Genomic DNA, 14,083 nt, shown 5'->3' on the forward strand with positions numbered 1-14,083 from the left:
GTTACTCTTCAGAGGGTTGGTGTGGACTGTTGGGGGCAGAGGGCCTGTTTCCACACTGTAGGAAATCTACTCTAAAAAAAAAGAAGTTTCAGGAATGTGATGTTGTTTTCTATTTGAGATCTGACCCAGCCTTAGCCACCCTTTAGGCCATTGTCAAGCTGGCTGTGTTAGGGGAAAGCCTGCCCTCTAGCCACCTCTGAATGGTGAGATGCACCTTCTGTGAGATGATTTCCTCTCCCCTATTCTGCCAGATCCCTGTAGTCTTAATCTTTGCATTACTTTCCAAGCATTTACAAATTGACCAATCTGACACAAGGTGCCCTTCATTATCCTCTGCCCTATGACCTTTCAAGCCACAGACTGTGTAATGATTCCAACCCTCATGGCCTTAATGTTTAGATCTACGGTTCTTTGAAAGCTCCTGTATGACTGCAAGAGGAATAAACCTTGGGTAACCATCAGCACTATTATCTTGCTCAGTTCTCAGAAAGGCAACATATTTTTAATATAGCTAGATGATGTCACAATTTGTGACACTCTTGTTTAAAGGATTCTCTGTCCATTCAGTCAGTGAACCAATGTGCACACAGTTAGACTGAGTCAGTCAACTCTGCATATAATGTAATACCAACATAACTGGACAAAGTGCCCACACTATAGACTTCAATAAGAACGAAAGTCCCTGTGTAGTAGCTTGTTGATGCTAAAGTCGAAGAAACCATATCACTTCAAGCACTGCTGGTAATTGTTAGGTCCTATTCTTCTCAGAGTTTAATGAATCACGAAACAGAGTTGGGATGTCAGTTTTAGGAGCTAACAGAGCTTATTCTGCTGTGAGTATTTCCCTTCCGTGCTAAGGCTTCGACTGAGGTCTTGCACAATATCAGTTTCTGTTTTAATTCCCGAAGTTAGGTGTCTTTGTGTTGTGCAAAAACAAGTATAAACATATCTCAGCTCACACCTGCTGCTGATTTTTAAAATTCATTTACAGGATTTGGAGATGCCGGTGTTGGACAGGGCTATACAAAGCTAAAAATCATACCACACCAGGTTATAGTCCAACAGGTTCAATTGGAAGCACTAGCTTTCGGAGCGACGCTCCTTCATCAGATGATTGTGATGAGAGCATCACTGACTAGGCCAGCATTTATTGCCTGTCCCTAATTGCACAGAGGGCATTTAAGTGTTAGCCAGATTGCTGTGGCTCTAGAGTCATGTGTAGGCCAGACCAGGTAAGGATGGCAGTTTCCTTCAATTAACGATATTAGTGAACCAGACAGGCGACAGGCTTTTCCCGATAATCAGCAATGAATTCATGGTCATTATTAGACTCTTAAATCCAGATACTTTAAAAAATTGTATTGAAATACCACCATCTGTCCAAGGTAGGATTCAAGCCCAGGTCCCCAAAACATTATTTGGGTCCCTGGATGGACAGTCCAATGATAATACCATGAGGCCATTGGTTCCCACTCGTGCAAATTTGTAGTGCACATTATGGGGCAGCACAGTGGCTCAGTGATTAGCAGTGCTGCCTCACAGCACCAGGAACCTGAGTTCAATTCCAGCCTTCAGTGACTGTGTGGAGTTTGCACATTCAAAAAATGTCAGGAATCTGGAGAATTAAACAAGACAAATGTCCAAAAAATCAGACTGATCGAAAACACCACGCGTCTACTGATTACGCAAAATTCACAAACCAGGAGCCCCCCTCAGACCCATAGTCTCACTACCTGGAACACCAACATACAGATTAGCGAAGGAACTACACCAAAGACTGAAACACTTAGTAGAAGACTTATGCCACTCCATTCCCTCAACCAAGAATTCTTGAACACCAAGTTAGAGGAGGATGAAAGAATGGATGGATGAATTAAAAAGAGACACATACACCAAACACCACCAACTTCATCAGCAAGGGCAACATCATCAAGCTCATGGATCTATGCCTTACTTTCAATAACAAAACCTATAGACAAACCAACGGAACACCCATGGGATCTCCGATATCAGGGATCTTAACAGATGCAGAAACCCGAACAAACAGCTCTTCCAAACATTCAACCCAAACTTTGGGTCCGCTATATGGAAACCCTAGTCACTCTCCGTGACATCAAAGACATCTTGGAAATGACTGCCAGGCTATTCAAACCTCTTGGAATCATGGTAGCCCACAAACAGGCAGAAAACTAGCCACCGGGATACATGAGCATTAACTTGCCACAAAAAGACATGACCCATTATCATTCATATCCTTACGTACAGATAAGGAAGGACTCCACTTTGGGACAACACATCCATTCTAGGACAATGCGAACTCTTAACAAACACATCAATTTGAACACCATCTACCATGCTCTGAGAAAAAGAACAGGAAATTGCATCACCAACACAAGTCATTACATCACCAACCCAAGGAAACCTGAACACATAAATAGAAAGTGGGACATAACACCAGCATTTCACCGGAGGCTCACTGATGATGTTACCTAGCACGGTGATGAAATGTCTAAAAACAAACCTTCCAGCTCAGCGAACAAACTTAAATCCAGACTTCAACATGAGCTACAAATCTTCTCCAAACTCATTAGCACATTTCCCCCAGGCCTGTGTGGGGTTTCCTCCGGGTGCTTCAGTTTCCTGCAATTTCCAAAGTAATGCAGGTTAGGTGGACTGGCCATGCTAAATTGCCGATAGTGTCCAGGGATGTCCATGGTAACTATAGAGATAGGATGGGTCTGTGTGGGATGTTCTTTGGAGGGTGGGTGTGGACTTGAAGGGCCAAAAGGCCTGTTTCCACACTGTAGGGATTCTCTGTGAGGCCTTCTTTTGCGAGATGATTCAGGAGTTGGTGGTTGTAAATTTTCCATCTGATTTTGTTACCCCCTCCCCTCCCCTCCCCTCTACAGTACACTTCTCCAGTGCACCAATGTAATGGTCATCTTCTTTCTACTGGCATCCACTCTTTCTTTCTTCAATCCCCCCCTTGGTTCATTCAGCCATCTCTCTTGATATTTCTTCTTTTCTCCCTGATCCCATTCTCATCCAGATCCCATGCCCAACCTGATTCAATTCTCTGTCGCACCCCAGCACACCTATACCCCATTGTGTTCCCCAACCTGAATATGTAGCCCCCCTTGTCCTCCTTGTCCCTTGTTTTGTGATACTTCTATTTCTTCCTCTGTTCCCCGGGATCCTTCCAGTGTCCTGACAACCATGCCTTTTACATTCTACTCCCTACTGTTCTTTTCTATCTAGTTCAACATTATCTCAACCTTTTGAACCAAGGCCTTTTTTGAGTTAAGTCCTGCTTGCTTGCCTCAGTCTAGTTTGATGGCATTATCCATTGTGGCTTCCTCATTTGGATGGATTTGTTTACCCAGTTAAACCTCACCCTAACAATATAATTTGCATGAAGAAGCAATTTGATTAGGAAGGAGCTATGTTCCTGAAAAAATTTGTATTCACTGGAGCTTGGAGGATAAGTGTCTACCCCACCAAGGACACACCTCATATATACTGCTAAATTTGTGAACATCTATTTCCTATTTTTGCCATTTTAACAAGATTGTACCCATGAACCAAATTCCAGTATGCTGAGGTGTTAATGACTGTACATGACTAACAAATGCAATAGAGATTCCCACCAAGGGTGGGAAAGCCAACCTTCCTAAATGTTCTGGGAACTTTAATTCTAAAACTTTGACTTGTCATCAAGAAACTAAATTTTTGATTTCCACCAAATTACATGCTCCACCACCCATCCAACTTCTAAAGATTCTTTTAAGTCCTGAAGGATTTTGGTCTATGATTCTAAAACCACAATGGAAATGTTTACAAGTATGAGGAACTATCACATTTCATTAATTTTTCTTATCCCATCTGTGGCTGTTGATGTAGCAGACAGCACCATCCTCCTCCAGTATGTCTTCAATTAGATCGGTGGAACTGCACTGAGTTAGAACATAGAACATAGAAGAATACAGCGCAGTACAGGCCCTTCGGCCCTCGATGTTGCGCCGATCCAAGCCCACCTAACCTACACTAGCCCACTATCCTCCATATGCCTATTCAATGCCCGCTTAAATGCCCATAATGAGGGAGAGTCCACCACTGCTACTGGCAGGGCATTCCATGAACTCACAACTCGCTGAGTAAAGAACCTACCCCTAACATCTGTCCTATACCTGCGACCAAAACTGCACACAATACTCCAGATGCGGCCGCACCAGAGTCTTATACAACTGCAACATGACCTCAGTACTCCGGAACTCAATTCCTCTACCAATAAAAGCCAGTACGCCATATGCCTTCTTCACCGCACTATTTACCTGGGTGGCAACTTTCAAAGATTTGTGTACATGGACACCAAGATCCCTCTGCTCATCCACACTACCAAGTATCCGACCGTTAGCCCAATTCAGTTGGTCCAATTCAATCTAGAGAGTTGCTTGCACTTTCACACTTCCAGTTTTCAGGGAACTATCATTAACTCACTTCTATTTCTCACCTATTTCCTGCCTCTTTGCTGCATTATCTAAAAACACATCAGCTTCAACATCTATGCCAATGATGCTCAGTTCTACCTTATCACCAGTTTGGACTTTTCAATATTTCTGATATGTCAAACTCTTCTCTAACATCCAAGATTGGAACTGCAAGAATTGTCTTTCCTCTTTAAAGATGTTGCCTTGATATCTTTGATCAAACCTTTGGTCATCTTTCCCAATATCTACTTCTCTGGGTTAGTGTAAAACCTCTGCTTTTCTTTGCTAGTATCACTTTTGTTAAGTGACTTGGAATGTTGTATACCATTAAATACACTGTTTTGGTTGTTATAAAATCTCAAGTGATGACAAAATGACATCACTCGCTGTTGATTTTGAAAAAAGCACCCACAAGAATTTCTTGACCTCTGGATTTTATCTATCCCAGCAAAAATTGATTCTGGGGGCAACTAGGCTATGTTCAGCATCAGGTCAGGCAGCATCTAGGGAACAGGAGAATCGACGTTTCGGGCATTAGCCCTTCTTCAGGAATGGCCGAAACGTTGATTCTCCTGTTCCCTAGATGCTGCCTGACCTGCTGCGCTTTTCCAGCAACACATTTCCATCTCTGACCTCCAGCATCTGCAGACCTCACTTTCTCCTATGTTCAGCATCAAGCAACAGTGATGTCAGCAATTCAGCTAATCAACCAATGATACTGAAAAATTCTCACAGACAGCAAGTCAGGAAGTAAAAGGTAATGACAGTTTTTTACTTCTTATTTGTAGTAGACGCAGAGTAATGACAATCAGAAAGTGCAACTGAATTTAAGATAAATGTCAAGCAACATCTTATAAATATTTTTATATTAAAATCCATGACATTTTTATCACAGCGGAAATATTCAAACTTCCATAAATCCAAAATTAATTTCTCGGGGACAAAGTAATTTTGTTTTAATACAGTTAAAAATGAGGTTACACCTTATTTAACAAGATGTAATGTAGGAGGACTTTACAATTGGACTAGTAGTATAAAAATGGAAGTTAATTTCACTTGTGTCAACTTGAATAAATGAGAACTAAGAACAATCAGCAGCTTCTCTTCCTTCAGAGTACCATAAATAGAAATCTATTACCTGCGCAGTTTTAAGAACTGGATTCTTCAGTGATACTTTGCCCATGGTTGGTATGGTGAATCCCTTTTTCAGCAGTGCTTGAAAACATTTATAATAAGAAACAAGTGGAAGAAATATATTTGATATGATTAGAAACATTTTAATGATAAAATTAGTTAAGCTTTTCAAACTGATCATATTTTTTATTCAAGTAGTTCATTGTCTCTGCAGTTATTTGGGCACAGGATTCCATAGTCATCATTAATTACGTAGTTTAGGAAAATTTCAAGATGGTGATGGTACAATGTATTTTAAACTACTGTTGAATTTCCTCCTGTGTTGCTCACTGGAACCTGAGATTAGACCATAGTTAAATTTGTGGTAATTGGTGATGAAACCAACTTGAGAAGATACTCCCCTTTAAGTGGAAGTGTGGGGGAGGCAAATAGTCTCCCATCGAGAGTGAAGGACAGAACCTATGAATGAAGGGAGATGGGTTTTGAATGGGTGAACAGTTTGATTCTGGGTAGGGACTCCTGCTTTCCCACGCCTTGGTTAGCCCAGAAATTATTTGCTTTGATTTATTATTGTCACATGTCCTGAGATACAGCAAAAGATAGAGTCATAGAGGTATACAGCACAGAACCAGACCCTTCAGTCTAACTTGTCCATGCTGACCAGATATCCCAAATTATTTTCAGCACGCGGCACATATTCCCTCCAAACCCTTCCTATTCATACACCCATCCAGATGCCTTGTAAATGTTGTAATTCTACCAGCCTGCATCACTTCCTCTTGCAGCCTCCAATCAATATAACCAGTTCCTTTCATAAAAGCAAAGGACTGCGGATGCTGGAGGTCAGAAATAAAAACAGAACATGCTGGAGAAACTCAGCAGGCCTAGCAGCATCTGTGGAGAGAGAAACGGAGTCAACATTTTGAGTCCAAATGATTCTTGCCTTGTTCCAAAAACTTGAAATGCTAAATTTATTTCCGTCTCTCCAGATACTGCCAGACCTGCTGAAATTCTCCAGCACCCTGAGAATCTATTTCAACCATTTTCTCTCCTTGGATTAAAACGAACCAGATAAGAGTTAACAGATAGTGTGCCAGTAGATTCCAAAATTATTATTTTATCGTGTTATAGCTACAGTGAAGTGCAGAGGAAGATCAACTCTAATATATGAGACTTCCATTCATAAATCTGGTGGGGAAAAAGCTATTCTTAAATCTATTGATACATGCTTTCAAACTTTTGTATCTTCTGCTTGATGGAAGAGGATGGAAAAGAGTCTAAGATCATTCTGGGACTTCAATGCCTTGGCGTTTGTGTTACTGTGGGTTTGAGTGCCTCTTCTATGTTGTGATGTTGCAGTAATTAAACTAGACTTTTGGAGAAAAAGAAACATATACCATGTAGAGTATAACTTAGGGAGGGAGGGGGTCCTTGAATATGTTGGCTGCTTTCTCAAGGCAGCAGGAAGTGAGGAGGTAGGGGATGGGTTTGAGGCTCTTTAAAACAATTTACATTTCAGCCACCATAACCCATTCCATTTGATCACAATGTGAGGACAAACAATATTACTACAGCAAAGAACTGACACTTTTTACCCAATAGTTTGAATATATGCATTATATACAATTTTAAAAGTATTCGATCAACATTATAATCAAAATAGAATTCGTAGTCACTTATTAACTGATTATACTGTGAAAGTCACAATAAAATATACATCATAGGATCTTGGGGAATGAAACAATCCTATGTCAATACTTTAGATGCAATCCAAAACAGCTAAAGCAGCTTGCAAATTGTTGAAGGATGCCTGAAGGTTTGAATGAGGACACTAACTTAATCTACCCAATTCCTTAAGATGCTGTACAACATGATATGATGGTGCTTTAGTGTCTCTGTATTTATCAAGTCTCTAATATCAGCCAGGTTCCATTTTCTGAAAATGGGGTGTATTGAGGCGAGAAAGGAGGAGATGCTAACCCTGACTTTTCCAGTTGGATTAACTGCTCTTGGAGGCATTAGTTTTGAAAACTAATCACTCCATGTATCCACCCTTGCTTCACACATTGGATGTATACGGGGGTGGGGGGTGGGGTGTGGGAGAAGCACCCAAATAACAGCAGAGACGCTGAACTACTTGAGTAACTAATATGATCAGTAATGTGACATTGTGACTGGGCCAACGCAGTTTAAACACGATAGTGTAATTATCTTTACCTCGACCTACCATTTATCTTCGGAATCACCATCTTCTGTAATCCCAAATTCAGCATCATTTCCAATGCCGTTGTCTTTGATATGATAAAAGTGCTTATTAGTGAAAATCAATTTAACTTAACATTTTGTCTAAATTTCTTATGCTCAAGAGCATATTAACACAGGTCTAAAGTGTATAATAAAAACTTTGCACCAATTACATTTTAATATGAAAAGGTAACAAGTGATAATTAATACTGCAATTTAAAATATCTAAGGATATGACAAAGGACTTACTGGGATGGGTCCCACTTTAGATTCTTCCTCAGCTAGGTCCATCCTGATTAAACAGTAGAAAGCTGAATTCATTTATTCAGTTTTACACGGAGAAATTACACAAGTCATAAACATGGATGAATTGCAATGACATTATTAAATTCATAATAGATGATTCTGGGACTTCAATGCCTTGGCGTTTGTGTTATTGTGGGTTTGAGTTCCTGTTCTATCTTGTGATGTTCCAGTAATTAAACTGGACTTTTGGAGAAAAAGAAACATATACCATGTAGAACTCATTCCTTCAAGGAGGCCTTTTCTATAACTACTGTGACAGCATCCTAGAGCTGGGTTACCTGCTTACAATTTCCTTCAGGGATTGCTAAGCAAATTAAGGAAAGGTTGGAGAGTAAATGTGGTATCTGACAATCATGACATTGAAGCCTCAGTGTTAGAATCTGCGTGGTCATAATTCTATCTCCATAACATGTACAAGCTGTATCACACATTCCCAGCTAACATGAGTACAGTAGCATCGAGGCTTAGCTACTGGACAAGCACTCAAGAAGAACTGGATTTATGGTAGGTGGTCACAACAACACTCCAGAGAATACCCAGTTTGATATCTTCCATTGCTACAAGTGATTAATTAGCAGCAGTTGTGGAAAAGAAGCCCATTTTTGGAAACAAGCTGCCTTCCATTGTGTTGTGTGCTACCATCTTTATGAAAAGTGAGTTCCATTAGAAACATTTCTAACATCTCAAACTGGGGTAATCTTGAGGCAGCATAGGGCCATCAACAACAAAAGAAATGTAAACCACTCCTACCTGTAACACCAAGATTTGGTAAGTCCCTTATTCTTGCATCTTGCAAAGTGACCAACCATCCTACCTTCGTAGAATGCCTACAGTGTGGAAACAGGCCACTTGGCTCATTGAGTCCACACTGACCCCTCCTCCCCCAAAGAGCAGTCCACCCAAACCCACCTATCCTATAAACCTCCATTTCCCATGTCTACTCCACCTAGCCTGCAGACAATGGGCAATTTAGCATGGCCAATCCACTTAACCTGCACAGCGTTGGACTGTAGGAAGAAACTGGAGCACCCAGAGGAAACCCGTGCAGACTCAGGAAGAATGTTCAAACTCCTCTCAGATTGTCGCCTAAGGTTGGAATCGAACCTGGGAGCCTGCTGCTGTGAGGCAGCAGTGCTAACCACCGTGTCACCACAACTTGGCCCTATAAGATTCTTCTTCATATTCTTGGTAAAAATCTTGGAACGCTCTACCTTTAATGCTGTGGCAATACCTTCACTTTATGGAAGGTGGCGTTTCAATGTAATAGTTCCCCACCATCTTTTCAAGAACAACCAGGAATATGGAATAATTGCTAGCATTGCCCAATTCCAAGAATGCATTGAAAGGTAATAAATGTTCCAGTTTATTTCTTTAAGCAATTTATAGTCAACAAATAAGTTTTGTGGAGAATTCCTCTTATGATTCAAAGTAACAACATAAGAGTTTAATTAACATCAGCTCTGATTCACCATTCTCTCAGTAAAAACCACACATATATAGGATGTGAGAATTTTGTTCATATTCGTAAGTAGGAATGCAGCTTATTTTGAAAACACACTTGTCTATAAAGTTTTATACACAGTAAATATGTTGTACCACTCAGAGATAGTGAAGCCATGTATTACTTGTAGCATTGCTGCTTGTCAATTGTCATTAGTATTTTTTGCATGGTATTAATGTTTGTGGCTCCGATTGTAAAGGTTGAGTCTACTTATGGAGAAAGAAAATATTTCGTCTGGTTTAATTCTTACCTGTTCAAAAACACTGTCCCACTCACTTTCATGTCTGAAATGAATATCTGCCCAAGCACACTGGCTGTCTGTGATTAATACATAATTTATTGTAACATGCGGCTTCTGTTCACAGGAAAAACAATTAGAATTCCCCTAGTTATACTTTCAAAGGCATTTTTTTTACTGCACTAGATTTTGGATGACCTCTATGAAAAAAAAACTTTTAATATTTAAAGATTTATAACATCTAACATTATTCCTGGAGAAATTAAAATGAGATCTGGTTTGATAGACCATAATTTGTTTTTTTTTTGTTTTAATGAGATTGCCTTTCACTGAAACACAAACACACAATGTTGCTGAATGTTGTATCAATAAAACAGAAGTTTATCACACAGAATAAATTATGATAAACTAGAATAAACCAAACTATTTACATAGAACACAAATTTAAAAATTTGAAACATGCAGTACATTAATCTCACTAATCCCAAAAACTTTTCTTATCATACTCACACCAGAGAATTCCTTTCTCTTTCACATTGTTGATCTTATCTTAACTGTGGCTTCAATCTTGAGAACTCGATAGCCTCTTCCTTGATTCATCAATTAACCAAGCTTGCTTTCACACTGTAACATAACTCTTCAGAGTTTTAACCACACTTCTGTTGTGGAACTTTGAAGCTAAACTCCTCACTGAGGTAACCTCTTTCTTAACAGTTCTTCGGTATTCCTCTTTGTCAAAGCAATTGCTTTTCACATCCAACTTCAGCCAAAACTTCTGCATCCGACCCCAAACTGAAACTAAAAATCTTTTTCTTCCAAGCTATGGGTGCTTCCCATAAACAATTAAAACTTTAATGTATTATGCTGTTTACCTTGTTCACTCATTAACTCTCAATATTAACAAATTCCTATTAACCTCCCTGAACTCCCTCCCTCCCAGACTTTATTTTTAAATAAAGAAATCACCATGGTTTACAATCTCCATCATGACAGACCTACCTACCAGTCATCAAACCTCTTCAGACACTCAGAAAATCAAGATATCAGTAGTAATTTATTCCATGTATTAGTAGTAATAGTAGTATTTTAAAATTTGTAAGAAAAACAAAAAAATAAATTATACTAAATTATAGCAAATCACATCTTAGATCACAAAAGTATAGGCCGAACTTTATTGAATATTGTTGAGTTTGCATATATTTCTTTTGTAGAGTAAATATCATTGATAAAATTCTAATTATTAATATTGAAGGCTCAATCTCTCGTATCACGACTTGATTTAAAATAGGAGCCCACAACTCAGAGTATCACACTCTGTCCAGTAATGGAGCAGACGGAAGCAAAGTTGAAGTTGAATTAAAATGTGTAGAATGGTTGTTTGCAGTTGCAGTGCTGGACTTAAGTTCAGACAAGTTTACACTTGTACCGCTAAATGATATCAAAGTGTATTGTTAATGAGTTGGGACATTTTTCAATAATTCTGCTATCAAATCTGTATCAGCTTTGTTACTAACTTGACAATTCTATTTTATGAGGTTACAAGCATGCTTTTATCTGATGTCCAGTTTGCATGGCTTCCAGTGGCAGAAAAAGTAATTGCAAACACCATCTTTGGCATTGGTGGGTATTGGGAGGTGTAAGAGGGTAATGAGGGGAGCAATGTGAACATTTTGTAATTTACTGTTTCTTCTATAAATCCATGCTGCATATCAGAGAGAGGAAACATTAGTTAATCTACATTGTAGAAAGAAGTTTGAATGGAGTTAGCTAATTTGTTTGTAATGGTGCAATGGATTTCTTCTGGTATTTCACCAGACTTTAGCAATACCATAAAAACATTTCAACTCAGTTATTGTAAATTAAAGAGTGATAGAATGGTTACAACACAAAAGAAATCTGTTTGGCCTGTCATATCTACACTGACTCTGTGCTCCTTAGAGATCCAGCAAAGACTCCGTGGGCCAAATGGCCTTCAATACTGTAATTTCTTTATTATTTATTCATGGGACTGGACATCTCTGGCTGCCTAGCATTTAATGTCCATCTCTAGTTGCCCTTGAACCATTCCATGAATCATCCCTCATAACTTTTAAATGAATCATTTTGAAACATCTGGTAATATTATGCAAGTCATTAAACATAGAAAATGAAGTCAGAGTTGTAAAGTGAAAAATGTTAAAGAGCGCTCAAGGAAGTTCCTTGGGAATTATTCAGTTTTTCCAAGTTACGGTGTCCATTAATGTTTCTGCTATGCGTGCACCACAAATATGTCCCCTCAAGTAAGTTTCAACAGATCTCAGTAACAAAACATGGATCAACAGAGTATCTTCAAAGCAGAATGTCAACCGAAGGTTCCTCACAAACCAAAAGAAAAAATAGGGGAGACCAGGAGACATGTAAAACTTGATCAAAGAAATGAATTTTAAGAAAAATATGCAAGGGAGGAAGTAGAGGGGTGAGGTTGGAGAGCTTTAACAAGGGAATTCTGAAGAGTAGCCCTTAGGTGAAAGATTGATACTTTGATGAGGTTTTAAGCACAGAGATTTTTAAAGTCCCATTTGCCTATGTGTCAGTTTCAGGACCATTTCAAAAACTTGTGCGACTTGCCAATGACTTATTGGTTCTGTACATAATGGATTCAAGGAGAACATGGAAATGGAGTAAGGATGGAGGGGGGATGTGGGCATAAAGAAAATGTCAGAGGGCACTGAGGAGACATTGAGAATATGAGGAGGCATGTAGGTAATATGAAGAAATCAGAGAGTGGAGTGGGCATGACGTGTATTGAAGGATCACAGGGTGGTTGAGGGATAGTGAGAGTGAGCGAGGTAGGTTGCCTAACCACCCTGAAATTAATTGGACCGATGTGCCAATAAACAGAGATGGCCTTTCCAACCAGCTTGCTCTATTGCATGCATGTACATCCATTAATGCCCTGGGCCTGCCCTGTTTGTACCTCGCCTACCCACATATTTTGGGAGTGGGCAGAGGTGATGGGGTTGGAACTATGACGTTGGGAAAATGGCACGACACTGAGTTCCTGATGCTGAGGTGAAGATCCAACTCCATGAATTTGGGAACTCCTCCACTTCTTCTGAGATGACATAAGAGAAAAGGGTAAAGAGACAATTACTGGTAGAAAAAAGCAGCCTGAGGTTAGCTTTGTTATTGTGTGTGTGTTTGGAGAAATGTAAGGCTATTCGCATGAAACAATAGAGCAGTCAGTTCTAGACTAAAATTAGTTTGGCAGTTCAAATATAAGAAGATCTTTAATTTTAAACATTAAACCCCAAAACTACAAGAAAACTAAAATACATTGGCCATGTATTTCAAAAGGGGTCCAAATCAGAAATGTAAGACACACATGGACCTCCATGAAAAGTATGCTATCACTCTACTTGTAACTTCAGCCTTAGCCTCTTCTCTGTCATTTACTGTTCTTTTAATGGAGAATTTGACTGCAAACAAGAATACTTACAACATCCAGCACAAATAGTTCTGCTAAGGACTTGTTTGGAAGGATTGCGAATACTTCTAGTGTAGTAAATGTATGAGCGGTGAGCTTTCCTGGAACAAGCCTTACAACTGGTTGCTTTGAAGCACTCATTGCAATTTTCATCAACATATTAGGGTACTGTGCTGCAACCTGGAAGAAGGCAAATCATTTCATGATGGGTTAACAAGAAAAATTGATAGAAGCTGTTGAAATATCCATTTATCCAGCATCTCAAAAGAAAACACGAAAGAACAAACAAGGCATTTTCCTCCTTTTTATATGTTTTTCAGACAATTTGAACCGTCTGCATATCAAGGCTACAGTATTGTACTTTTGTGTAAAATATACAGATCTGTTTGTCTAAAACAATGCATTATTAGTATTAGTCTCTTTTACTATCAGTGATTGATCTATTAGAATAATATAGCCATAAAATATATATAGTTAATGGTATTATTGTCTTTGGAATGATTTCTGTTATGCATATCTTTGGAAAAGCAAATCATATCTAAGCTACAACAATTTATTAAAACAGTCAATAAGTCAACCTCAAGGATTTAACCTTGCTCATTCCAAAGCAGGAAAGAAAGAACGTAAGATTTACCTAGGATCTTATAGTTCTCAACGTTATTCCAAAGTGTGTCACAAATTAAATACAATCATTGCTGCTAAGTGGG

At 39.1% G+C, this 14,083-nt stretch overlaps 1 protein-coding gene across 8 annotated transcripts in view; it reads right to left on the reverse strand.

Annotated features, from left to right (window-relative positions):
* Positions 1-14,083, reverse strand: part of LOC122560017 (bactericidal permeability-increasing protein-like) — a 56,907-nt gene that overhangs the window by 17,493 nt on the left and 25,331 nt on the right. For 4 of the 8 annotated variants that reach the window (XM_043710171.1, XM_043710173.1, XM_043710170.1 and 1 more), the window contains 5 exons: positions 13,389-13,556; positions 9,923-9,990; positions 8,115-8,157; positions 7,849-7,912; positions 5,626-5,702 (listed from right to left, as the gene is read on the reverse strand). In XM_043710171.1, the coding sequence (XP_043566106.1) occupies positions 5,626-5,702; positions 7,849-7,912; positions 8,115-8,157; positions 9,923-9,990; positions 13,389-13,556 (420 nt within the window). Of the gene's footprint in view, positions 1-5,625; positions 5,703-7,838; positions 7,913-8,114; positions 8,158-9,922; positions 9,991-10,420; positions 13,005-13,388; positions 13,557-14,083 lie in introns of those variants that run through there. The other 4 variants (XR_006314618.1, XR_006314617.1, XM_043710175.1 and 1 more) reach the window with 3 other exon arrangements.

The sequence above is a fragment of the Chiloscyllium plagiosum genome, chromosome 20 (genome assembly GCF_004010195.1).
Source record: "Chiloscyllium plagiosum isolate BGI_BamShark_2017 chromosome 20, ASM401019v2, whole genome shotgun sequence".
In the NCBI taxonomy this organism is placed as follows: Eukaryota; Metazoa; Chordata; class Chondrichthyes; order Orectolobiformes; family Hemiscylliidae; genus Chiloscyllium; species Chiloscyllium plagiosum.